Source organism: Melospiza melodia, chromosome W, assembly GCF_035770615.1.
Source record: "Melospiza melodia melodia isolate bMelMel2 chromosome W, bMelMel2.pri, whole genome shotgun sequence".
Lineage (NCBI taxonomy): Eukaryota > Metazoa > Chordata > Aves > Passeriformes > Passerellidae > Melospiza > Melospiza melodia.
Genome location: NC_086225.1, coordinates 7502980 through 7528007, shown reverse-complemented (window position 1 = coordinate 7528007; position 25028 = coordinate 7502980). Strand labels below are relative to the sequence as shown.

The following is a 25028-nucleotide window of genomic DNA, read 5'->3' as shown; positions in this document are numbered from 1 at the left end:
AACACTCTTTATTAATTTAAAATTGTGACAGGTTAAGGTTCAAGGATTGCCAGTGATAGTTTCTGACTGCAAAAACATATTCAAAGCAACATACAGACAAGCTCTAATCCCCAGTAAAAGTATTCAGTGCACACAGAATATGGTTCTTACCCAACAGGCATCCCTATGGGAGAAAAGACAGGTTCAGCCCATCAACTGAGCCCAGCAGTTATGATGGAGTCTTCCCTAACTTTCCCCCCATTATTGACTTACTTTTATGCTATTTCTTTGTGTTTAGGTGGAGCTTGACTGACTCTAGTAATGCATACCTTTGTTACTGATTGGTGCAAAATTCTCTCACTTCACTTTTAAAGATACAGTCAAAAAAATATAGAGCATATTTCCAGTGAGGAGTGGTTGTACCTTGGAGGGGGGTAACTTTGTGATGGAGGTGCGCTCTAACATTATAATTAGGCTATAATGGACCAAGTTCATCTGAGGAGAATGATTTCACCACAGTTGTTTATAGTAGGAGTCCTAGTAAAATATATGTATTGTATAAGTGGCCTTGCCCCAATCCTAGTTGTTCTAAATGGGCTGCAGCTGTGATGTCCTTAATTGGGTGGCAGCTGTGGCTAATGAAGATAACTGGGATAAAAGGGGGTGGGTTGGCTGGTTAGGGAGAGCTTTGGTGGAGCTTTGATGAAGAAGCAGGAGCAATAGAGCTGTGAAGATCTGCTTGTAAGACAACACTGAAAGAAGGTATGGGACTCTAGAAATATAACAACAAGACATGATAGAAGATAGGATAGCCGAGAGCTGTGGCAGCCTGAGAGCTGGGAGTCTAGAAATATAACAACAACAGTTTTTGGCTTGGTAGCAAGACATCATCTATCTCCCTTGGTTGACAGGTGCTATGTGGTTTATCAGCTGCAAAGTACAATTGAGTTCCCCTCACTGCAAGGATTTCAATAGAGCCTGGCTGCAGTGTTTTCACTCCAGCCTCTGTTTCATCACCCTTAGCAGGTGCTATGGTTGCAGATTGTGGGTATGGGGAATTATTGTGGAATGGGTCTTGAGCATGCCAACCACATTCCACCAAGGGCGCAGCAACTGTATATTACCCTATAATTTCTGTGCTGTTATAACTTCTGTTAGGATGTGGATATAGCTTCTGTTTCCTCTAATTTTACACCCAGCCATCTTTCCACACTGATCCAGAAAATGCTGCTTATAATGTGCCTCTGCTAAGTGACACCTTGTGGCTTGAAGATGTCATCTTACTTTGCTTTCTTTAGTCATATTTGTTGTTCTGAAAGATGATTGTATGCTTCCTGTTTTCACATGTCTGTTTAAAGCCTACAATGCATTTCTTCCATGTACTTGTTCAGTCTCCTGTTGAACCCATGGAAATGTCTTGCATATACGATATCCTTTGAGAAGAGGAGAGTGTCCAATGGAGGACAACAAAGATGGTGAAGAGTCTTGAGGGGAAGCCTTAGGAGGAGTAGCTGAGGCTGCTTGGTCTGTTCACCCTGGAGAAGAAGAGACTGAGGGGAGACCTGATTTCACTCTACAACTTCCTCATGAGGAGAAGAGAAGGGGCAGAAATGGGTCTCTTCTCTGTGGTGCTCAGTGACAGGACCCAAGGAAATGGCCTGAAGTTGCATCAGGAGAGGTTTAGGTTTGCTATCAGAAAAATGTTCTTCACCCAGAGTATGGTTGGGCACTGGAACAGGCACCCCAGGGAGGTGGTCACAGCTTCAAGCCTGACAGAGTTCAAGAAGCATTTGGACAATGCTCTCAAGCACATGGTGTGTGACTCTTGGGGATGATCCTGTGCACAGCCAGGAGTTGGACTCGATGACCCTTGTGGGTCCCTTCCAACTCAGCATATTCTGTGATTCTGTGAGATTGCATAAAGAGTTCACCTACCTTTGTTTTGAATGTTTGTTCCACTAATTGCCTTTATTGGACTTTATTCTTATATTGGAAAAGGTAATGAAGAGTTGATCTCTATCCATGTTTCTCATGCCACTCAGGATTCTTAGGTCCTTACCCTATTCCTCCTCCAAACTGTCTCTTTTTCAGGTTGATGAGTTCTGGCCTATTTCAACTTTGTTCATATGGAAGAAAAGCACAAAGTGTTTAACAGGTCAGGCTAGTATGAAAAAGCACATGAGTTTCTGTACGTGATAGCACTGAAACTTAGCACCTACCTAATGCCATATCCTGCCACATCTGACCTTTTTGACTGGACAGCCACTTAGAGTCACCTGGAAACATTTTCAACAAAAATATAGAATTTATACTTCTGACTTTGCAGGATGCCTTACCCCACTCCATGCCACAAATTTATGCAATCTACAATCAGCATTATAAAATGGATTATACAATGAAATATTCATAACCCCCGTATGATTTCAACCTTCTTTGCTCTTACCCCTTTCCCCAAAATAGTCCTTCTGTGTTATATACTTTTGTCTACCATTTTTCCTCCAATATTGCACCTTTTTGGTCAGTGGAAACCCACCTCTGTGTAATGCATTTTTGCTATGAAGCAAGCTAAAGCATTCAATTATGGCCCTAAATCATTAACACAAAATACTCTGAGTGTTGGGTTTAGAATTGTGTGCTCAATATAGCACTAAAAATCAGTTGATTTCCAAGTCTACCAGAGGTATATATATAGAAATACAGTAAATTCTAACCATTTTTCTTAATGCACTGTTTCAATGCAAACCAATAATTAAAATTATTGCTTCATTTATTGCACTACAGTTAAAAGTGAGGGTTTGTTTTTCACTTGCATTGCATGAGATCTTCTGTGTTGATTTCAGGTTGCCTTCTCTTTTAGAAATTGTATCCTTCCAAGACAAATGGCTAGCGCATTCTGTCGTCTCCTGGCTGGCCATGCAACTGCTGCATCCTTTGCAGCAGCAGGCACAGGGATCCTAACTGCTGGGTACCTCTTCAATAAGCAAAATGTTAAAGCTACTGTTCAAGAAAAACGAAAACTCTTCCCTCCAAGGTAAGCTCTTTGGGTTTACTAGTCACCTGAACATAGGGCCCAGCTAACTGAGCTAGGCATGATGTTTAACTCTTTGGGGGAGGAAGATCTCCATTAAAGCTGCAGAGCACCTATTCCCTCACTCAAACACACCGTCTATTTGTCTGCATATGGATTGTTAACTGTCAACCTAAAACCCAGCATCCTTTATTAATAACCCCAGTTTTAGATAGCACTGACAATGGCTTTCAAGGACAGAAAACAGGGATGTTCAATCATATCAATATACTTACAAAATCATTGCCAAACAATAACAAGCCTGAAAAATGGTTCAATTTTTAGGCAAAGCACAAAATCAGTCCTTATTTTATCTTGTCAGCTCTTGAATGCTTTCAGTGTCTATTGGACTGTCTGGTTGCATAGATTCTAATATTAGGAAGCATAAAATTATTTTAATTATACAAGTAGTGAAGAAATATCTTCTATAACTACTGTACTTGAAATATTCCTAATTCTGTTTAAAACCTAGTTGGTTAATAATTAGAAATGAACTACAAATATGTATGCTGACTTTGCTGGCCATATTTGTGAAAAGACAAAACACCCCAAAAAAGGACCAGGCTTTGACAGACTTTTTTTTTTTCCCCCCCATGGCAAATAGCATCTTAGTTCAAACAAACTCTCATAAAAGTAATGGAATTGTGCATAAAGCAAAGTGCTGTCAAAACAAGGTAAACGTAATCTGACTCACAAAAATGCTTTCTGAAAGCATATAGTCTTCATTTTCTCTGCTTTATTATATTGTACAGCTTTTGGTAAATAAAACCATTAAAACAACCTCAAATATTGTTTAATAGATTCCTAGCTGATATAGATCAGACAGTTACACTGATGTCCACAAAGCTGCAAGAATATTTCAGTTCAGAATGAGAGCTCTTATTCAGTTAAACATAATTAATTTCCTACTTGAACAAAACAATATTAGAGCACTTTTAATTCTCAGTAAGTATCTTAGCAGAGATTTAATAGGCTTTAATACACTTTCAAGGATTCATTTGTCTGGTTGCTCCAAGTAACAGAAAACTGCTATTGTCTGTTAGTGGAGTTGCCCAGCAGTGCAGTGTGGAGTACTTTGTGTGACTTCAATATACCTCCCTTCCTAAATTTCAGTGCAATGTATTGGGATGGGTCATCTTTGTACGGCTGCCTTATGCCCACACAGCCACTCTCTTACTTCCCCTTGTTAGCAAGACAGGAGGAGAAAATAAGGTTAAAAACCTTGTGGGTGGAGATAAAGACAAAGAGATTGGAGGCCAATTATCATCATAGGCCAAACAGACTTGACTCGGGGAAGAATAATTTTTAAAATTGCCAATCAGTTGTAACAGAGTATGATATTGAGAAATAAAAACAAAACTAAAATCACCTGTTCCCCACACTCCTCTTCTTCCCAGGCTTGACTTCACTCCTAACTCTTCTACCTCCTCCTCCCGAAGCGGCATAGGCAGGGATGGGGAATGGGGGTTCTGATCAGCCCATAACACTTTGTCTCTGCCACTCCTTCCTCCTCACACTGTTCCCCTGATCCAGAGTGGGTTTCCTCCCACGGGATAGAGTCCTTCATGAATGTGTTGGTTTTGCATGGCCTGTTTTTTGGTAGCAGGGGGGCCACAGAGGCAGTTTCTGTGCGAAGCTGCTAGAAGCTTCCACCATGTCCAGCAGAGTCAATCCCTGATTGCTCTGAAGATGGACGTGCCGCTGGCCAAACCTGGGCCAATGAGAGAAGTTGGTAATGCCTCTGTTATGATATATTTAAGAAGAAATTCCAAACAAAGTGGGGGCACAGTCTTTTTCCTAGCCAGAGAACATGAGGAGGTGAGAACATGTGAGGGAAAACAACATGGCAACACCAAGGTCAGTGGAGAAGGAGAGGGAAAAGGTGCTCCAGGCACTGGAGCCGAGATTCCTCTGTAGACCATGGTGATGACCATGGTGAAGCAGGCTGTCCCCCTGCAGTCCATGGGGATTCTGGGGATGCAGAGTATTACCGCGCCTGAGTGGGTCGCAGCTGGTGATAGAGAGACGGTGAATCTTGTATCTTGATCAGAAGGCTTGATTTATTAAGATATTATATATAATACATTATGACTATACTAAATAGAATATAGAGAGAGGTTTGCAGAGCTGCTAGCTAAGCTAAGAATAGAAAGAAAGAATCCATAACAAAGTTGTGTCCAGGGACTCAGTCCCCTAGCTTGCACTGGTGATTGGCCCTTAATTATAAACATAGAAAATGAGCCAATCAAGGTGAATCCTATTGCATTCCACAGCAGCTGATAACAATTGTTTACCTTCCCTTCTGAGGCCTCTGCCTCCCAGAAGACAGAGAAATCTGAAAGAAAGGATTTCTGTGGAAAAATGTCTGCGACAGCAGAGATCCACTCAGAGCCTGGGGGAGAGGTGCCCAGGCCAGAGCGGGAGGATGCCTAGAGGAGGCTGTGATCCAGTGGGAGACCCAGTGGAGTGAGAGGGGGAGCCCCTGCTTCCAAGTTGGAGCAGCCTGTCTTTGAAGGACTGCACCCCGTGGAAGAGTGATCCATGCTGACACAGTTTTGGGAGGACTGTTTGTCCTTGGAGGGACTCATGTTGCAGCAGGTGCAGTAGGACTGCTGCTTGTGAGAGTGGACTCATGTTGAAGAAGTTTATGGAGAACTGTCTCCCATGGGAGAGACCCCACAGCATAGCAGGGGAAGGACTCCATTCCCCGAGGAGTGGAAGAAAACCTTGGGTGATGAACTGACCCAACCCCATATTCCTTGTCTCCTTGCACTGTCAGTAGGAAGGGGGGTTGGGGGAAGAAAAGGTGTTCTTAAGGGCTTATTTTACTTCTCAGTATTCTCCTCTGATTTTGTTAGTAATAAATTCACTTTGCGCCTCCAAGCCAAGCCTGTTTTGCCCTTGAGGTGTTTTCTCTCAGTCCTTATCTCAACTCATGAACCCTTCATTTATTTTTTTTTTTCTCTCCTCTGCCCAGCTGTGGCAGGGGAGGCTGAGTGAGTGCCTTTCTTAGGTGCCTGGCATTTGGCCAGTGTCAAACCACAACAGTGAACTTCAGTGCGAATCCCTCTGAAGAACAAACTGCAGTTCTTCAAGAACTGCTCCTGCATGGGTCCTCCACAGACCACAGTTCCTGCTGGGAAACCTGCTCCTGCAGGGTCTACACTCCATGGGCCACAGTTCCTGCTAGGAGCCTGCTGTATCATTGGCTCACCATGGGCTGCACCTTCCCTCATGGCATATCATTCTCCTCTGGCATGGGATCCTTCATAGGCTGCAGGGGTTTAGCTTGCCTCACCATGGTCTTCACCACAGGCTGCAGGGGAATCTCTGCTCTGGCACCTGAAGCACCTCCTCTCCCTCCTTCTTCACTGACCTTGATGTCTGCAGGGTTGTTTTTTCTCACATTTTTTCTTACTTTTCTCTCTCACAACTACTATGCAGTGTCTTTTACCCTTTCTTAATTATATTATCACAGAAACGCCACCAGCTTCACCGATTGGCACAGCCGTGGCCAGTGGTGGGGTCCATTTTGGAGCCCACTGAAATTATCTCTGAGCATGGAGGCAGCTCTTGATTTCTTTTCATAGAAGCCATTCCTGCAGCCCCTCCACAAGAAAAATCTTGCCACATAAACTGAATAGAGGTATAAACCAAGAACTAATTATATTTTTCAGCTATGCTGTGTATTCCATATTTCCTGATCCCTTAAGTAGTTTCTTAAACTAGCAAGGATTACTGTTTAAAGATATCATATTAAGTGCTTATTATGTTTTTTTCTCTTCAGTGCAGACTATCCTGATCTCCGCAAACATAACAACTGCATGGCTGAATGCCTCACACCAGCAATTTATGCCAGGCTAAGGGACAAGATGACTCCCAATGGCTACACCCTAGACCAGTGTATCCAAACCGGGGTTGACAATCCTGGCCATCCTTTCATTAAAACTGTGGGTATGGTTGCAGGTGATGAAGAATCCTATGAGGTAAAGTATTTTCACAAAGCTATTATATTTTTTTCAGTTTGTATGGTATATTTCACAAGACCTCATTATATGAACACATATTCTTAGTTGAATATGGACTTCTAAGAAAAATTGTGACCCAGGGAATATATATGGGGTAGATCATGTACATTTTCCCTACTCTTAATGAGGATTTGAATGCTATTCTACATTAGGAAAAGCAGTGAATATGAGGCATTGCTAAAGGAGCCCTCTATACTGCAGTCAAAGTCAATAAAATATGGTTGTTTGTGAGCAATCCTCTATTTGCCTCCAACAACTGCTCTCTTTCCTAATACTAAACATAGTTTATGGAAAAACAGCAGCAGACATCAAAATAAAGGTAATATATAAATTACACTGTAAAAAAACCTGTGTCAGAACTGAAAAGAAAATGGTTTCTGTGAAGTGCTGGGCATCTTTAAGCCATAACTAGTGGACCCTGACAAAAGCCAAAGACAGTATTAGTATATAAAAAAGAAGAAAATTCTTGTTTTTATTGACCTATGTGATCTGCTTCCTTCAGTCTACCATACAATAGTATATTATTATATAATCTTTTAAGAGTATCCCAAATGCTAGGCTGCTCAACATGGAAGAAGACATCTGGTATTCTGGGACTACCAGCTTCTGTGATTTGTTTTACTTATTTAGACATAGTGGCTGCCTTGAAAAGCTCTGCTAGAGTTATTGCTGCACAACAGAATGAAGGTGTGATTGTGATGTGTTGACATACATGCGCTAAATGGTTCTAAGTAGCACCAGTAGTCAATGGCAGTGAAGACAGGTATTCTCATATGACCTAAGAACAGGGCAGAAGCTGCCTGGATACTGAACATGTATTTTAGTTGCTAATAAATCCTGAAATTTAATCTGGCTGCCATCACATATGGTACCTATCTGGGGTAACTAGAATAAGCTTGCAACTAAAGTAAGGTGCAATTTTTGTTGTGAAGGTGAGCAACCACTATAGAACACTGTTTAGGTCAAAATGACTGAAATCCACCACCAATAATCTCCCAATTTATTGTTAGGAGACAGAGGGTGAAATTTCATGTTCTGCTTCTGTAATGTACAGGAGAAACTCAGAGCAATTGCAAATCTCATGGCAAACTACTGGCAGTTACCATCTGCTACATAAACAATAGATCTATTGAAAATAGATTTTGAGAGGTAACTTTTTCGGATTCGTTTTCAAAGATACAACCCACATATGACCCTTCCCTTTATATTTACCCCAGTCAGCACTTGCTGACATCCATGGCTATCAGCCAGGAGCCTGTACCAAGGATTTCCCTTGGGACTGAAGTTAGTGCAATAAAGTGTTTCTATGATAGTGAAGACTTTTTGTAGATTCTCTTGACTCCATAGGTATTTGCTGAGATTTTTGACCCTGTCATTAAAGTGAGACATAATGGCTATGACCCATGCACAATGAAGCATCACACAGACCTGGATGCATCCAAGGTAGGATTTAAATAAAATAATGAGGAAATCAAAATTCAATGCTGCTGCTTACAATGATGATATTGTATGTAATAGTACATTTTTCCCCCAGTCAAACTCCAATGAAATTGAGGAAACTGGCTAAAGAAACTGGAATGACACAAATTACTGAAATGGCACATCCCAAAGGGAGTATGTCTCAATGAAGTGAGCTCCGTTTCTGTCCTTTCTTATTGCAAGCCTGTTGGTTTACAGCTTAGATTTCCTGGGGTTTTCAGCATCTGACAAGCTAGCATCTACATGGCCTTTCTTTCTCTTCCTTATTATTTTCTTCTAATTTCCTCTCTTTACTGGACCACTTTTACCTGACTGCTGCATTCAATTACACCCTGACATTATGCAGAAGTGTCAGAGGTACAAGACTGTGCAAAAGGAGCAAGCTAGGAGCCAAGAGTGATAGCAAGACAGGCAAAACAGTGGATCCACCAAAGGCACATTTCCACAGTACCTAAGCAAGTAGAGAACAGGTGAACAGGACTAGTTAGAGTAAACAGGTTTGATGCCTAGAGAGGCTGACCTAGAACAGAGACTAGACAGAGTTAAAAGAATAAAGTAGGTATTTATTAAAAGGCCTTAAAGGATACACCTTGGGCAGTACAAGAGCCTGGCCAGGGCTACACCCAAGATGGATGACAGTCATGAGTTTTCACACTTTTCTAAGTTGTGGTCCATTTACATATTGGGGTTAATTGTCCAATTACAGCTTCAGGTTATGAAGTCCCATCCTCCTGGTTGCTTTCTTCAATTTGCCATTGTTTATGCTTTTGCACCCGAGGCTGTCCTTGGTTCTCAAGCTGTTTAACTATCCCGTGGAGAGAACTTACTAACATTTAATATGAAGTTCAGAGTAACACACTAAGGCAGTATAGAATCTGAAAAATATGAAAGCTAAAACTTAAGGCATCAGGTTCAGCCAACAGGCCAGTGATTGACAGAAAACCCCATAGTGACAAGGCAAGTCTGAGGACAGGTCAGCGAGACAGGGTCAGGATAAACAAGGTACAAGACCAGGCACAGGCATACTCACAAAGTAGCTCAGACAAGGACTGAAAGGTGCCTTAAATTAAATGCAGCTCAAATCAAGGTGTAAAGACTGCAGATGAAACTCCTCAGAAATCTTTTTCAGACCGCTAGTTTCAAAGTTGTTGGATCCATGGTTACACAACTGTGCAATATCAGAGCTGGATAAAACCCAGTGGAGAGAGGGTGAAAGAGGTTTGAAGAGATCCTTGGTGCACTCATGGACCTAACAGCAAACTAGTTGCATTCCTTCCTTGTTCTTAACAGAGGTATTGATCCCAGCTGGTACAAAACATTTGGGGCTTTGCCTAATGGCACTGTGAGCCTGTTCATGAGCTAAAGTTAACTATGTATTTAAGGATCAGAGTGAAAACATTCCCCTTCTCCTGCACACACAGAGTCAAGTCTTAGCCATTGCTTAGTATTTCCTTCATAGTTCAATAATGGCATTGATTAGTGTCATCTTAGACTTTCTTCTTTCAAAAGGACTTCCACATCTGTCTGCATTTTCATGTTCATATCCATGTTTCCAAAAGCCATTCAGATCTTTTCATATTCCATGCTGGAGCTAAGAAAAATCAGCTGATTACTTTGTCACATTCAGTCAGCAAAAGAACTTTGAAGTTTCTTAAAAAACCCTTATTATTTGAAACAGAAGGGTTCCTAATGTTCTGTGATATCTAGAAGAGGTCATGATTCCTGGGCAGAAAGGTGACCCATTTTTTATGATGGGATTTTTAAATGGTGCTGTACAAAATGAGTGACTGTATGTAAATTAAAAAACATTTTTACTGCAGATCACCCATGGTCAATTTGATGAGAGATATGTCCTCTCATCACGAGTACGTACTGGTCGTAGCATTCGGGGTCTCAGCCTTCCTCCAGCTTGTACCAGGGCAGAGAGAAGAGAAGTGGAAAATGTTGTAGTCACTGCTCTAGCTGGGCTGAAAGGAAACCTTTCTGGAAAGTACTATAGCTTGACAAATATGTCTGAGAAGGATCAGCAGCAGCTTATTGATGTAAGTATAACTCCATGTTACATGTCTGGCTTTTGCATGTGTCCTCCTTTACTAAATGAGATGTCTTTCATGTCTATTTCTTCTTGTGTATAGGGGTAACTGAACCAACCAGCACAGGTTGGTTCTCTGGTTCAGTGGCAGTGTCTGTCACAGGGGTTGGAGTAAGCGCAGGACCTGTCACCGGGGCTCAAGTAGCCACAATGTCTATCATTTGGGTTGTAGAAGCCTCAGTGCCTGTCATTTTGTCATCAGATCCAGAGACCTCTTCCCCCTGAGGGTACTGAGTAGTGTAGAACAGGGTTCTGTAGGCATTAGCCAGGCCCCGACAGGTTGCAGTTATTTGTGTCTCTCTGGAATTGCCAGGGTGACAGCATACTTCTTCCTTATATTTACTAGTTTTTCAGGATTCTACACATTTTCAGGGGTTCCAAAATGTTGAAGGTGGTCACTGTCCTGGGTACTTGCCCATATTTTCCCACACCCTGCCATTAATAACTATCCATCCTTGAGATAGATACCTGGGTGATGTTCTTAAATAACTGTTTAACCTTAAACAAGACCTGAACCATATTCAGCAACATGCTGGCTCCTAGCACAAGAATCAGGTTGGTTTCAAGGCTGTGCAAAGGGTATTCAAAATCTTTAAAGTTCTCAAATGCTACTGTAATCAGAGGAAGGAGGGAAGGAAATCTCCCCCATAGGTTGGCTCTCTGGGAGAGAAAATGAAAGATGTAATTATTGATAGTTCCCAGTAGATAGCTGTTTTGATGGTGGGCAGGGTCAGTACCAAAGACAGACACCAACTTAAGGATTAGTGTAATTTACTATAATACAAAACTGCAAAGAATTACAAAAGGGTAAGCTAAGCAATCCATCTAATCATTGCTACAAAAGAATGCCTATAGTGATCAAGAAAGATACATCACCAGTTACCACAATACTTTACCACTTCATCCAGATCCGCACAAAAGCTGGGGGAAGACACTGTCACAGCAAAGGACTGGAGGACCATTCCTGGTAACTGGGAAATCCTACAGGTGCACCCACCTACAGGCAAAGAGGCTTCCAACTTCACTGTGAGAGTAGCCCAGCTTTTATGTTGTTGAATAAACAAGCTACTATTATTTCTAGTATGGAAATATCTGGTTTCATTCTCCTATTGGGTTTCTCCCAAAGCCTGGCCAGGCCTCAAGGAGGAACCAAGGGAGTTGTCTTTGTTCCTACACCCGCAGACAAGGCCAGATATGGTCTTGTCTAGTTTCTCAATATGGACACATGAATACATATTTTGCCAAATTAGCATATATCATATTGCTAATAATACTATTTTAATGAGTGGATACATATAATATTTGGTTGAAAGGTTTATCTAGAGGTCAACTTTGACCCAGACAAGTCTGTCGTGGTTTAACCCCAGCTGGCAAGTAAGTACCATGCAGCCACTCCTCAGCTGCTCCAACTCCCCTCAGTTTATATAATGAGCATGATATTCTATGGTATGGAATATCCCTTTGGCTAGTTCAGGTCAGCTGTCTGGGTCATGCTCCCCCCTAGCTTTTTGTGCACCTCCTCATTGGCAGACCATGGGAAACTCAGTTCCTTGAATTAGAGTAAGCACTGCTGAGCAACAACCAAAACATGAGTGTGTTATCAACATTATTCTCATACTTTAAGTCAGGAAAGAATCAGGTTCACAAGCCATGCTATTTCATTTAATTGTATTGACTACCTTAATATTAAATGGGTAAGACAGGGTTATACTGCTTCCCTTAATAAACTTCAATTTATTTTGTATCTTTCTCTTTCTCTGTTTTTATTTCTCTTCCTGGTCCTGTTTTTGTGTCCAGGATCATTTTCTCTTTGATAAGCCAGTGTCTCCTTTGCTAACATGTGCTGGGATGGCACGTGACTGGCCAGATGCCAGAGGAATCTGGTATGTTGTGTGATATGTAGAAGCTTGTGTCATGTTTTAAAAAATGTATTACAAGTCTCCTTGCTTCTCCTAACCCCACAGTCACTCTGCACTGGTACTCATAGCATGTTCAGTTTGTTTTTAAATATTTTTGTAGTGTTTTAAATGATTATTTGAAGAAAAAAAAACCTTTATATTTTTATAGGCAAAGACACAGAAATTATGCAAGGATTGTTGAAGTGTTAAAAACCATAGAAGAGCTTGATAACAGTCACAAAGGAATTAGGGCTTCTCCCACAATAAAGGTGGAAGGATCAATACCCCAGCCGAAGTGCATCTACACCAATTCCTGCAGCACGGGCAGCAAACAGGAGGAGCTGGAAGTCATTGCACAGATGAAAAGCTATGATATAATTGCAGTCATGAAAACACGGTGGGATGACTCAGAACTGGAGTGCTTCAATGGATGGCTATAAACTCTTCAGAAGGGATACGCAAGGAAGGAGAGGCCATGGGGTAGCCATGTATGTTAGGGAGTGTTTTGACTGTTTAGAGCTTGCCAATGGTGATGAAAGGGTTGCATGTTTATAAGCAAGAACCAGTGAAAAGGCTTACAAGGCAGATATCCTTGTGGTCTTCATTTAACCAGGATAAAAAGGCAGATGAACTATCCTATGAGCATCTGGGAGTAGTCTCACATTCACTAGCCCTTTTTCTCTTGGAGACTTGAGCTTACCACTTGTCTGCTGGAAATACAATACAGCAGAGAGGAAACAGTCTAGAAGGTACTGGAATGTGCAAAAGAAAACTTCCTGACACAGCTGGAGAATGAGCCAATTAGGGAAGACATGCTTGCTGGACTTTTTGTTTGTGAAAAGAGAAAGAACTGTGGATGATATGATGTTTGGGGGCCATTTTGAGCACACCGATCATGAAATGATAAGGGTTTTCAATTCTTGGAGAAGTAAGAAATATGGTTACCAGAACTGCTACCTTGGACTTCTGGAAGGCAGACTTTGGCCTGTTTAAGGGCCTGGTTGAGAGAGTGCCTTGTGAGGCAGTCCTGAAGGGCAAAAGAGTCCAGGAAGCACAGCTAGAAGTTAATATGGCAACTTCCATAAAAGGCAATAAAAATAGTTGTATAAATACATTAACAACACAAGGAGGACTAAGGAGACTCTCCATCCGTTATTGGATGGGAGGGGGAAACATGGTGACAAAGGATGAGGAAAGGCTGAGGTACTTAATTCCTTCATTACCTCAATCTTTAATAGTAAAATCGATTGTTCTCAGTGCACCCAGCCCTCTGAGCTGGAAGACAGGGAGCAGAATGAAGCCCCATTATCCAAGGGGAAATGGTCAGTGACCTGCAACACTACTTAGAAATACAAAACTCAATGGGGCCCAAAGGGATTCTTCCAAGAGTACTGAGGGAGTGGACACTCACCAAACTGCTTTCAATTATTTACCAGCAGTCCTGTCTAACTGAGGAGGTCTCAGTTGACTGGAAGTTACCAAATGTGAAGTCCATCTACAAGAAGGGCCAGAAGGATGATCTGAGGAACTACAGGCCTGTCAGCATGACCTTGGTGTGCAGGAAGATTATGGAGCAGATCATCATGAGTGCCATCAAATGGCATGTACAGGACAAGCAGGGGATCAGACCCAGCCAGTACGGGCTTAGGAAAGGCAGGTCCTGCTTGACTAACCTGGTCTCCTTCTAAGACAAGGTCATCCACTTAGTAGATGAAGGAAAGGCTGCAGGTGTTGTTTAGCTGGGCTTCGGTAAAGCCTTTGACACAGTTTCACACAGCATTCTCCTGGAGAAACTAGCTTCTCATGGCTTGAAAGGGTGTACTCACTCTACTGGGTAAAAAACTGGCTGGATGGCTGGGTCAAAAGAGGTGTGGTGAATGGAGTTAAAACTAACAAGTGATGTTTCTCAGGGCTCACTATTGAGTTCAATTCTATTTAATATCTTTATTGATGATTTGGATGAGGGCATCGAGTGAACCATCAATATATTTGCAGATGACACCAAGTTAGGTAGGAGTGTTTATCTGCTTGAGGGCAGGAAGGCTCTGTAGAGAGATCTGGACAGACTAGCTAGATGGGCTGAGGCCAATTGCATGAGGTTCAACCAGGGTAAATGCCAGGTCCTGCACCTGGGTCACAACTACCCCATGCAATGCCACAGGCTTGGGGAAGAGTGTCTAGAAAGCTGCTCAGTAGAAAAGGACTTGGGGGTGTTGGTCAATAGCCATATGAATGAGCCTGAAGTGTGCCCAGGTGGCCAAGAAGACCAATGGCACGCTGGCTTGTATCAGAAATAGTGTGGCCAGCAGGGCGAGGGAAGTGATTGTCCTGTACTTGGCACTGGTGGGGCCACACCTCAAATACTGTGTTCACTTTTGGCCCCCTCACTACAAGAAAGATGTATTGGTTCTGGAGTGTGTCCAGAGAAGGGCAACAAAGCTGGTGAAAGGCCTAGACCACAAGTCAGATGAGAAGTGGCTGAGGGAACCAGACTTGTTCAATCTGGAGAAAAGGAGACTGAGGGGAGACCTCACTTTCTACAACTACCTGAGGTGGGGGGTCAGCCTCTTCTTCTGGGTAAGAAGCAATAGGATAAGAAGAAATGGCCTCAAGTTGCACCAGGGGAGGTTTAGATTTGATATTAGGAGAAATTTCTTAACCAAAAGGGTTGTGAAGCATTGGAACAGACTGCCCAAGGAAGTGATAGAGACACTATCCCTGGAGGTATTTAAAAGACATGTAGATTGTGGCACTTAAGGACATTGTTTAGTGGTGGACGTGACAGTGTTAGGTTAATGGTTGGACTTGATGATCTTAAGTGTCTTTTCCAACCTAAATAATCCCATTATTCTATGATTCTGCATAAACTATCATTAATAACAGCAACACAATGTAGCACCATAAACATGGGTCCTTCTATGGGTTTTTTAATATGATTTTCTATTTCAACATAAAAAATTGATTTTAGAAAGAGTCTGTGAATCACCATGAAATTATTTCCACAGGCTTTTGTCAGGTTTTACAGTGCATGCTCCCTGACATAGTCGGTTTAACTTATCAGAATAATACTGGATAGGCTTCTGAACATGATGCAGTATTGCCATAGAACAGATTTTTTTTTTCTGTGTTGTGGTATCACTCAGCATTCCTTAATGCAATGGGAAGATTCATTTAATTAAAGAAGCTGAGTCAGGAAAACATCAGTCTCTGGAAAATCCTACCCTGAATATTTGTACATGACTGAAAATTAAATAACTGGACCTCTCTGTAATTATAACGTGTAATTATAATGTCAGGCCACAGGATGCTTGCACCTATTCAGTTTTGCATTGTCAAAGTGTGAAAAGCAAGCTGCAGTAAAAGGCAGGTGGCAAGTTAGGCTCTCAGTGAAGTTGCAAATTTCACATGTTTCAAGCTTGGTCATATTCTACTGTTTCTATGTACAAATCTTATCAATCACTTTCTACATTCTGTTGAAAAATTGTTGTAAAAGATAGAAAAAATTGAGAAAAGCAAGAAAAATTGACCTCAGGTTTGATCTAGCACTTTATAAACCTAGTCATGACTAATCTGTTTGGAACAAGAATAGATAACTTCTCTGTAGGCATTATCTTAATTGACAAGCCAGCATCTTTAATGCAGTGTCTAGAAGCAACATATAGCTGTTTTCCTCAGACATATAATTTGACTGATGTGGCAATTCACTGTTATAAAGTGATATGAAAGGCACTGAGATTTGATTTAGAAGACAATACAATTAGGTATGGTCATGTAGCTGTGCCCTCAGGTTTTTTCTAACTGCACAATTTTCTAACAACAGTAAAAACCACCCCCAGGGACTGAAGATGCAGAATTTGGCTTCTCCCTTTACCTGTTCCCTTAGCAGCTGTACATCCAAACTGTGTTAATGTTTGAAGACATGTTCTTCATAGCTTCAGGGCAACATGATGTAATCAGAGAAAACTGCTCTTCTCACTGTGACTTGAGAAACCTGCATAATTCCATTGGCATGGGAGAATTAAGATGTGAAAGTAGCTTAACTGCATCCTTAACTGTGCAGAGCAACGTTATTTTGTAGTGCTTAACCTCTTCACAGTCCTGAAAGACTGTAATGAAACTAAGGATACTGAGAGTTATTTTTCAGGGCCTATCTTGTGTTTAAAGCTGGTTTTTTTCTCTCAACCAGGCATAACAATGACAAGACATTTCTTGTCTGGATTAATGAAGAGGACCACACCAGGGTGATCTCCATGGAAAAGGGTGGCAACATGAAGCGGGTGTTTGAAAGATTTTGTCACGGTTTAAAAGAGGTAGTAACTCAATGAATTTAGTATACCTGTTTGTTTATTGTTGGGCTGTTGTCAGCATTACTTAGCATGATTAACACTGAACTGACATCTCCAGAAGCAACAAAATAAAGTAACACCAGTTCAAGTAGCAACCCACATTAATAGCAGTTAAAGAAGGAAATAAATTGTTAGCTGAGTTGTAGAAAAATAGGTAAAATGTCATTTTAGCTTTTGTATTACAATCTTCAGCACTGAATGACTAAAGAAATGTTTTTTCTTTTTCCTTGGAACAATTGCTTTATTTGTCTCACTCTGAAAAAGCAGCTTTCACTCCAGCTTCTCTGGATTTCCAGACTCCCCTTTCTCAGGAAATCCCCAACTGCTGTATAGCTTATACAATTGTACATTCCCACACTGCTTCAAAGCCACCAGCACAGGCCTTCACCTGAAAAAAACCCCAAACAAACACCACATGGCAAAGTAGGGAAAGCAGGGAACTATAATGTTTCTACATGTATATTAGCCAGAAAAGGAAAGTCAAAGAAGGTGTACCCCTCCTGATAAACAGTGCTGGTTAACTGGTAACAATGGATGAGAAGGCTGAGGTACTCAACAATTTTTTTCCTCAGTCTTCAATGGCAACCTCTCTTCCCACACTTCTTCTGTGGCTATACGGCAGGATGGGGACTGGGGAGCAAAGTGCTTCCCACTGTAAGTAAAGATCAGGTTCATGACCACCTGAGGAACCTGAATGTATAAAAGTCTATGAGACCCAATGAGATGCAACCCAGTGTCCTGGAGGAATTGGCTGATGTAGTTGCCAAGCCACTCTGCACGATATTTGAAAAGTCTTGGCAGTCAGGTGAAGTCCCAGGTGACTGGAAAATGGAAAACATTGTCCCCATCTTTAAAAAGGGTAGAAAGCAGGACCCTGGGAACTACTGACCTGTCAGCCTCACCTCTGTGCTTGGGAATATCATAGAACAGATCCTCCTAGAAGCTATGTTAGGGCACACGGAGGACAGAGAGGTGGTTCAAGGGAGCCAGTACTACTGTACCAAGGGCACATCCTGCCTGACCCACCTAGTGGCCTTCTATGATGGAGTGACTACATCAGTGGACTAAGAAAGAGCTACAGATATAATTTATCTGGGCTTCTGTAAAGCCTTTGACATGGTCCCGCCCAACATCCTTCTCTCTGAACTGGAGAGAGATGAATTTGATGAGTGGACTGTTAGATATATAAGAAATTATTGGACAGTCACATTCAGAGGGTAGTGGTCAGTGACTCAGAGCCCCAATGGACATCAGTGGTGAGTGGTGTCCCTCAGGGGTCTGTATTGGGGCCAGTGTTATTCAATGTCTTCATCAAGAACATAGACAAAGGGATTGAATGCACCCTCAGCAAGTTTGCAGATGACACCAAGCTGAGTGTTGCAGCTGACATGCCTGAAGGACAGGATGCCATCCAGAGGGACCTGGACAAGCTCAAGAAGTAGGACCATGGGAATTTCATGAGGTTTAATAAAACCAAGTGCAAGGTTCTGTACCTGAGTAGGGGCAGCCTCTGGTATCAATACAGGCTGGGGGATGAACACATCAAAAGCAGCTCTGCTGAGAAGGCCATGGAGGTGCTGGTGGATGAGAGGCTGGACATGAGCTGGCAATGTGTGCTTGCAGTCCAGAAAGCCAATTGTATCCTGAGCTGCATCAAAAGAAATGTGGCCAGCAGGTCAAGGGAGGTGATGCTGCCCTTCTACTATGCTAATGTGAAACTCCACCTGGAGTGCTGCATCCAGCTCTGGGGTCCCCAGCACAGGAAGGACATTGACCTATTGGAGCGAATTCAGAGGAGGCCACCAAGATTATTAGAGATATGGAACACCTCTGCTATGAGAAAAGGCTGAAAGAATTTGGTTTGTTCAACCTGGAAAAGAGGCAGCTTTGGGGTTTAACTAATTGTGGCCTTCTGGTACCTAAAGGGAGCCTACGAGAAAAATTGAGAGAGACTGTTTACAAGAGCATGTAGTGATAGGACAAGGGGGAATGGGTTTAAATTGAAAGAGAGTAGGTTTAAATTAGATATTAAGAAGAAATTCTTTACTGTGAGGGTGGTAAGGCACTGGCACAGGTTTCCCGGAGAAATTGTGGATGCCCCATCCTTGGAAGTGTTCAAGGCCAAGTTGGATGGGCCTCTGAGCAACCTGGTCTAGTGAAAGGTGTCCCTGCCCATGGCAGGGGGTTGGAACTAGATGATCTTTAAGGTCCTTTCCAACCCAAGCCATTATATGGTTCCATGATTATCTGATTGAGGAAATGGTCCCTGAAGGTAAGTTCAGAGCATCTCTAAGAAATTTTGAGTATGTGGTGAGTTTGGAAACATGGAAAAACAAAAGTGCCTAGCGCATGCGTCATTGGCATCTGGGTGGTTCACTAGGATCTGGTATGCTTTTTAGGCATATCCATGAGACTGAATGATGTACAGGATTGGGGTCTAAGTGACAGCTTGTGGATGTTGTTTCCATGTTTTCCTCTGCTACTGTGCTTATCTCTTGTTCAAGAGAAGTGGACCTCTGGACATTGACATATGGTCAGATAGCTTTGGAAACTGTGACCAGAGCAAGTGTATGAGGCAGGAAATCAGATCTAGTTTCTTACAAGCAATTTCTGCGTCCTCACACAATATTTAAATGTCAGGAGAGTCCATTATTTTGTATTCTTCTGCAGAATGGAAATATTTGCCTATATTGCAGAGGACTTGTGAACTTGAACTGGCATAGGTATCTGATTATCTTCTGACAGTGGTTTTACTGAACTGAAATTGTATTTGGGTCACAGAAGTGTATTTGAGTGGACAGAATAGTGGCTTATTCAAAGGTCAATAGACCTTTATGATATTTCTGAGGATAATGATTTCAGTCTCCTTTGTAACTGGGTTTTAGAATTACTAATGAAAATCATTATAGAGGACCTATGTAGTCTTTTCATAGTGGAAGCAGGGCTATGAATTTTACGCATTGAAAAATCAAGTGTCCTTCACCTAGCATCATGTAATCACCTTGAAAATTATATAAAACTAGGCTTTGGCTCCTTTTGTTTGTTCCACAGTATTTGAGATGTTTGGACTTGTGCTTTGCAACCTTGCTCTAAAAACACCTAGGCCAGAAAATCATTTATACTATAGGCAAAAAATTATTATGTGACCATATAGTGTTGCGGTGTGTTGTAATGTCCTGTTTTAAACTTCCGGGTCCCTTCCCAGGTGTGCCTATACCTCTCTCCCTTCCCCCTCGCCCCCTTGCTGAGTGAGTCCTGTCAATCAGGCTTAACATTCCAGGAAGGTCGTTGTGGTGTTTGTCAAGTTCAAAAGATGCCCCTATGCCCAGAGGTCATTGGCTTGTCTGGGTGTCATCCTCCCCTGAGACCCTGCCCCTCCCACCTGGTTGGTAGCTCACCTGCTCCTTCCCTCCCCCTCCCCCGGGAGCTTAAAAGGTGAATCAAGCCATGCGGTCTTGATTCTGTTGGAGCTGTTGCCTACATTAAGACTTCTGTAACCATGGAATAAAGCTCTGGATATAAACCCTCCAGCAGAATCCGTCTCCTTTTCCTCTTCACCATCACCTGAAGCCTTCCCTCCTAAGGTAAACGGAGTTCCTACCAAGCCTGGACTTGTTTCAGTGCCCAGCTGTAATCTCCAGTAAGCTAAAGGTATCTCTGGGTTGATACACCACAGTTGCCACCTTTGGCCTAGCAGCAAGGGTCAGACTGGCCCAGGCACAATCTACCTGGTAATATTGGGATTCGTATTCCAATAATATAGTTTCATGGGCTAAGGCCATGTGATAAAGTGCTAAAGAGCTTTCAAGTCAAGGGCGGTTAGAAAATGATGAAGAAATTTTTGTAATATTCACTGGTAAACTTGATGCCTGATGAATACAAAGGCTCATACTAGAGCCAAACCAGACTTTACTTGAGTATATCTATATGCACCTCCATCGGTAAATTGTGAAGTTAATCATCAACACAGATACAAAGTGAAAAGAATTTAATCTATAAATGACTCGGAAGATGAGATAGATGTATGCATTTCTTTCTTTTTCCTCTTTTTTTTTTTTGCCTTCATAGGTTGAAAGACTAATTAAAGAACGAGGCTGGGAGTTCATGTGGAATGAACGTCTTGGATATGTTCTGACTTGTCCTTCGAACCTAGGAACTGGTTTACGTGCTGGAGTCCATGTAAAGCTGCCAAAGCTTAGCAAGGTACATAAATTGTTTAAAAGGCCAGTGATATAAATCAGGTCTTCATGTGATCTATAAATAAACAAATAAAAAATGACAGTTTACAGCAATTGGATGTTTGCAAGATGTGCAGCAGCTAGGTTCCAGGCATAATGCATGACTGAGCATACTTTTATTATGAAAATTATTATATTTGTTATGGAAATTAATCTACTCAGTAGACAAACACAGGCCATAATCCAAACACAGAGGAAATTGTCTCTGTCATTCTGGAGATGGTATTAGATCATGGATAATAACAATAAGCAAGGCAAAAGACAATATGCACAAACCTATTTCTTCTGTTAGGATCCCAGGTTTCCAAAAATCCTGGATAACTTGAGGCTACAGAAGCGTGGCACTGGTGGAGTGGACACAGCAGCTGTAGCAGACGTGTATGATATCTCCAACCTGGACCGCATGGGTCGATCAGAGGTAACTTGTTTGTTTTATTCCTTGCTTTTAAACTCAGATCTGCACTAAGACTGTTTCCCTCCATCTGAGTTCACTAAGAATTCAGTCATTTTTTGGAGTTATGGCAGTTTTTTCTCCTTGTGAATTTAATCCAATGAAACGGCTTACACAACAAAAAATTACTACAGTGCATGCAATGTTTGCCAAATATGACAAGTTCCTGAGCGAGTTCCATAAATGTGACTGGTTTACATCATGTGCTGAAGCATTTTGTTGAAAGCATGCAGGTACTAGAAAGATTTGGTTGTGGTAACAGAATTCCCTTGGGACAATGTTTCTCAGCATCACAGCATGAACTTTTATACCCGAATACCTCCTGGACTACACAGCTATGAGATAGGTGTACAGGTTGTCTCTCCAGTGCTGGGCATGAGCTATGTATCTAAGAATCATAGGATCATAGAATGGTTTGGGTTGGAAGGGACTTTAAAGATCATCTAGTTCCAACCCCTCTGCCATTAGATGGGATGTCACCAACTAGATCAGGTTGCCCAGGGCCCCATCAAGCTTGGCCTTGAACACTTCCAAGGATGGGGCATCCACAACTTCTCTGGGCAACCTGTGCCAGTGCCTAACCATCCTTGCAGTAAAGAATTTCTTCTTCCTAATATTTAATCTACACCTACTCTCTTTCAATTTAAACCCATTCCCCCTTGTCCTATCACTACACACCCTTGTAAAAAGTCCCTCTCCATTTTTCTGAATGAGGTTCACTGAAGTTGTACACTGGGAACAGAGCTGCATACTGTACATTGGACAGGTATCTGCTGTGTCCAGTGCAAAATGCTGAGGAAAGAAGCAGGATTTTAGGACTAACCCACACAGGGAATCAAGCAATGACATTAAGAGTGGATTAACATGCTTTTTTCCTTTTAGGATTCAGTCATGCACTTTCACTGTATTGTTTGACTGGGATGGCATTAATTTTCCCCTGTGCAGCCCCCCTAGTACTGTGCTTTGCATTGGTAGCCAGAAAGGTGTTGATAACACACCAGTGTTTTGGCTACTGTTGAGCAGCGCTGGTGCAGCATCAGTGCTGTCTCCAACATTATGACCCCCTTACCAGTGGGCTGAGGGTGGGCAAGATCTTGAGAGGGGGCATAACCAGGACAGCTAACCCAAATTGACCAAAGGGATATTCCATACCATATCACATCTGTTCAGATATAAAAGCTAAGAAAAGGGGGGGGGGGGGGGGGGGCATTCATTATTTACAGTGTTTGCCTTCCGGAGCAACCACTACACATGCTGAAGCCCTGCTTCCTGGGAAGAGGTCATAGATCACTTGCTAACAGGAAGTAGAGAATAAAATCTTTGGGGTTTTTTCCCATTGCTTGCATGTGTGCCACCTTTGCTTTTTCTTTAGTAAACTGCCTTTATCTTGACTCATGAGGGTGTTTTCCTATGTTGTGTTCTTGCCCTCCCTCCCTCTCCCCCCCTCCATCTGAGGAACGGAGTGATAGAGTGGCTTGGTGGGCAACTGATATCCAGCCAAGGTCAACTTACCACAGCAAGTTAGTCTCCAGAAGCTTTCAAGGCTCATGCTACTACTGGACTGGGGGAATGAGTGTGTCTCTTCCCCTCCTTGCACTTCCATTCCAATTAGTTTTCAGTTGACTGTTTTCTCATAGGAGAACATAATTTTTTGCTTTTTCACTCCCTCAAAGAACTATATGGCTTTAAAATTAAATAGCACAAAACTATACTAGTATCTTAATATCACAGAGTAAGTTTTCGTTTCTACGGTTGATGATGTATAGATTATCCTCTGCAATTCACTAGTGTCCATTTGGATGCAGTGCATTCTTTCTTCTACAGTACTGACTGTATATTGAATAAAGCTGTTGTATCTCACAGAATATAGGTAAACAACAGTCTAAAACATCAAGAAGCACATATGTACAGATGCTTTAAGCATGCTAAACAGTAAGGGAGAGCTCTGCATGATTCTGAGTCATTTCAGTATTACTCATATGTCTCATTACTATCCATCAAGAAAATACAACTATCCTACTTTGTACAGAAGAAAGAAAAAGTGCCAGTAGTCTTCACAGTCATTTACCAAATGTCAGACCAACGTTCCATAGCTTTTAAGCCCAAACACATTTGGATAAAGGTATTAATCCAAACCTCACAAGATGCTGTTGGCAAAACACCAGAACCTCTTTATTTACACTGGCATTTGTTGCTTCAGAGAGAACTGCCCAGTGACTCTAAACATCCATGGCACTACCTTTTCACTTTCTTTGTCCTAATATGTAAATTGTGAGAACACAGCAAATGGGAATCCATGGCTTTGGCATACTGTAGTTCTCAGCATCTTGTATTCTCAGAGTGGTAATATTTGAAATAGGTGTCTAAACTCAAGCCTAAACCTTTTATATAAGCATTTCTGTTTGTCTATTTATATAGGCATATGTGTAGGAGCAGAATTTGGTGGAAATTAGGGGACTATTTGAAAATTTCTACTGTTAGAAGGCCAAGCTCAGCATGAACAGGAGAAGGGGTAGGGAGAAGGGAATTACTATGGGCTTCCACTCGACCGATGCATGACGTATATTTCCTGTGTCACAGCATGTGTGACCTCTGTGTCCAGGTCATGATTCTCCTTGGGTCTGGCTTTACTTGCAGTCTTTGCCATACAAGCCAATTTTTTCCTTCCTCTATTAACAGTGTTGCCTAAATCTTTTCTTCTTATTGTTTTTCTTGTTTTAGGTAGAACTAGTTCAGATTGTCATTGATGGAGTCAACTATCTAGTTGACTGTGAGAAGAAACTGGAAAGAGGTCAAGACATTAAAGTACCACCACCATTACCTCAGTTTGGCAGGAAGTGATCTTGTGGCTGATGTCTGTTAACGATAAAAAATATGGCTGCCATTTTGACAGAAAGGCACCTCTGTATATCTCTATTTAAATACCTTGTTTAATAAAACACTGCCTGATACCCAACATCTCTCTAGATGCCTGGTCACACTAACAGAAAATAGTCTTAGTGCAGCTTTAGTAGGACAACCACTTTGTAGGGACTGCTTCCCTTTTCCCTTTGTCTTCTCAGCAACCTTTACCTAGGCTTTGAACCTTTCTTTCTTGGCTGATGATAAGGAAAGTATTACCTGAATCATGCAAAAGGCACAAATACATAACTCTGGCTTGTATGTACACTTATGGCTATATTTATGCAGACTTCTGAGCACCTGAGTTTTATTCACAGAAGCACTTGTCTTGAATGCCTATCCAGAGTACAAAAATCTCTCAGTCTGAAGGGCAGGTGCTTGCAACATGCTCATTACTTTTTCAGCATTCAACACCATGTTCAAAAGTTAACTAGAGCAAGCAGCTGCAAGAGGCTTCAGTCTCTGAAGTCTGCCACTTGACCTGTCATCTGGAACTCATTGGCATCTCTGTATGGGAGATGTCTCTTTTCTGTCCAGGACTGGTTTGCA

At 41.9% G+C, this 25028-nt stretch overlaps 1 protein-coding gene across 1 annotated transcript; it reads left to right on the top strand.

Annotated features, from left to right (window-relative positions):
- Positions 1-2842: 2842 nt before the first annotated feature.
- LOC134431443 (creatine kinase S-type, mitochondrial) lies at positions 2843-24534 on the top strand. Its single transcript, XM_063179453.1, has 9 exons — positions 2843-3010; positions 6834-7032; positions 8422-8517; positions 10374-10595; positions 12443-12528; positions 16730-16853; positions 20958-21092; positions 21420-21545; positions 24300-24534. The coding sequence occupies exons 1-9, from the start codon at positions 2859-2861 to the stop codon at positions 24417-24419; spliced, it is 1260 nt and encodes a 419-aa protein (XP_063035523.1). The 5' UTR covers positions 2843-2858; the 3' UTR covers positions 24420-24534.
- Positions 24535-25028: the final 494 nt, after the last annotated feature.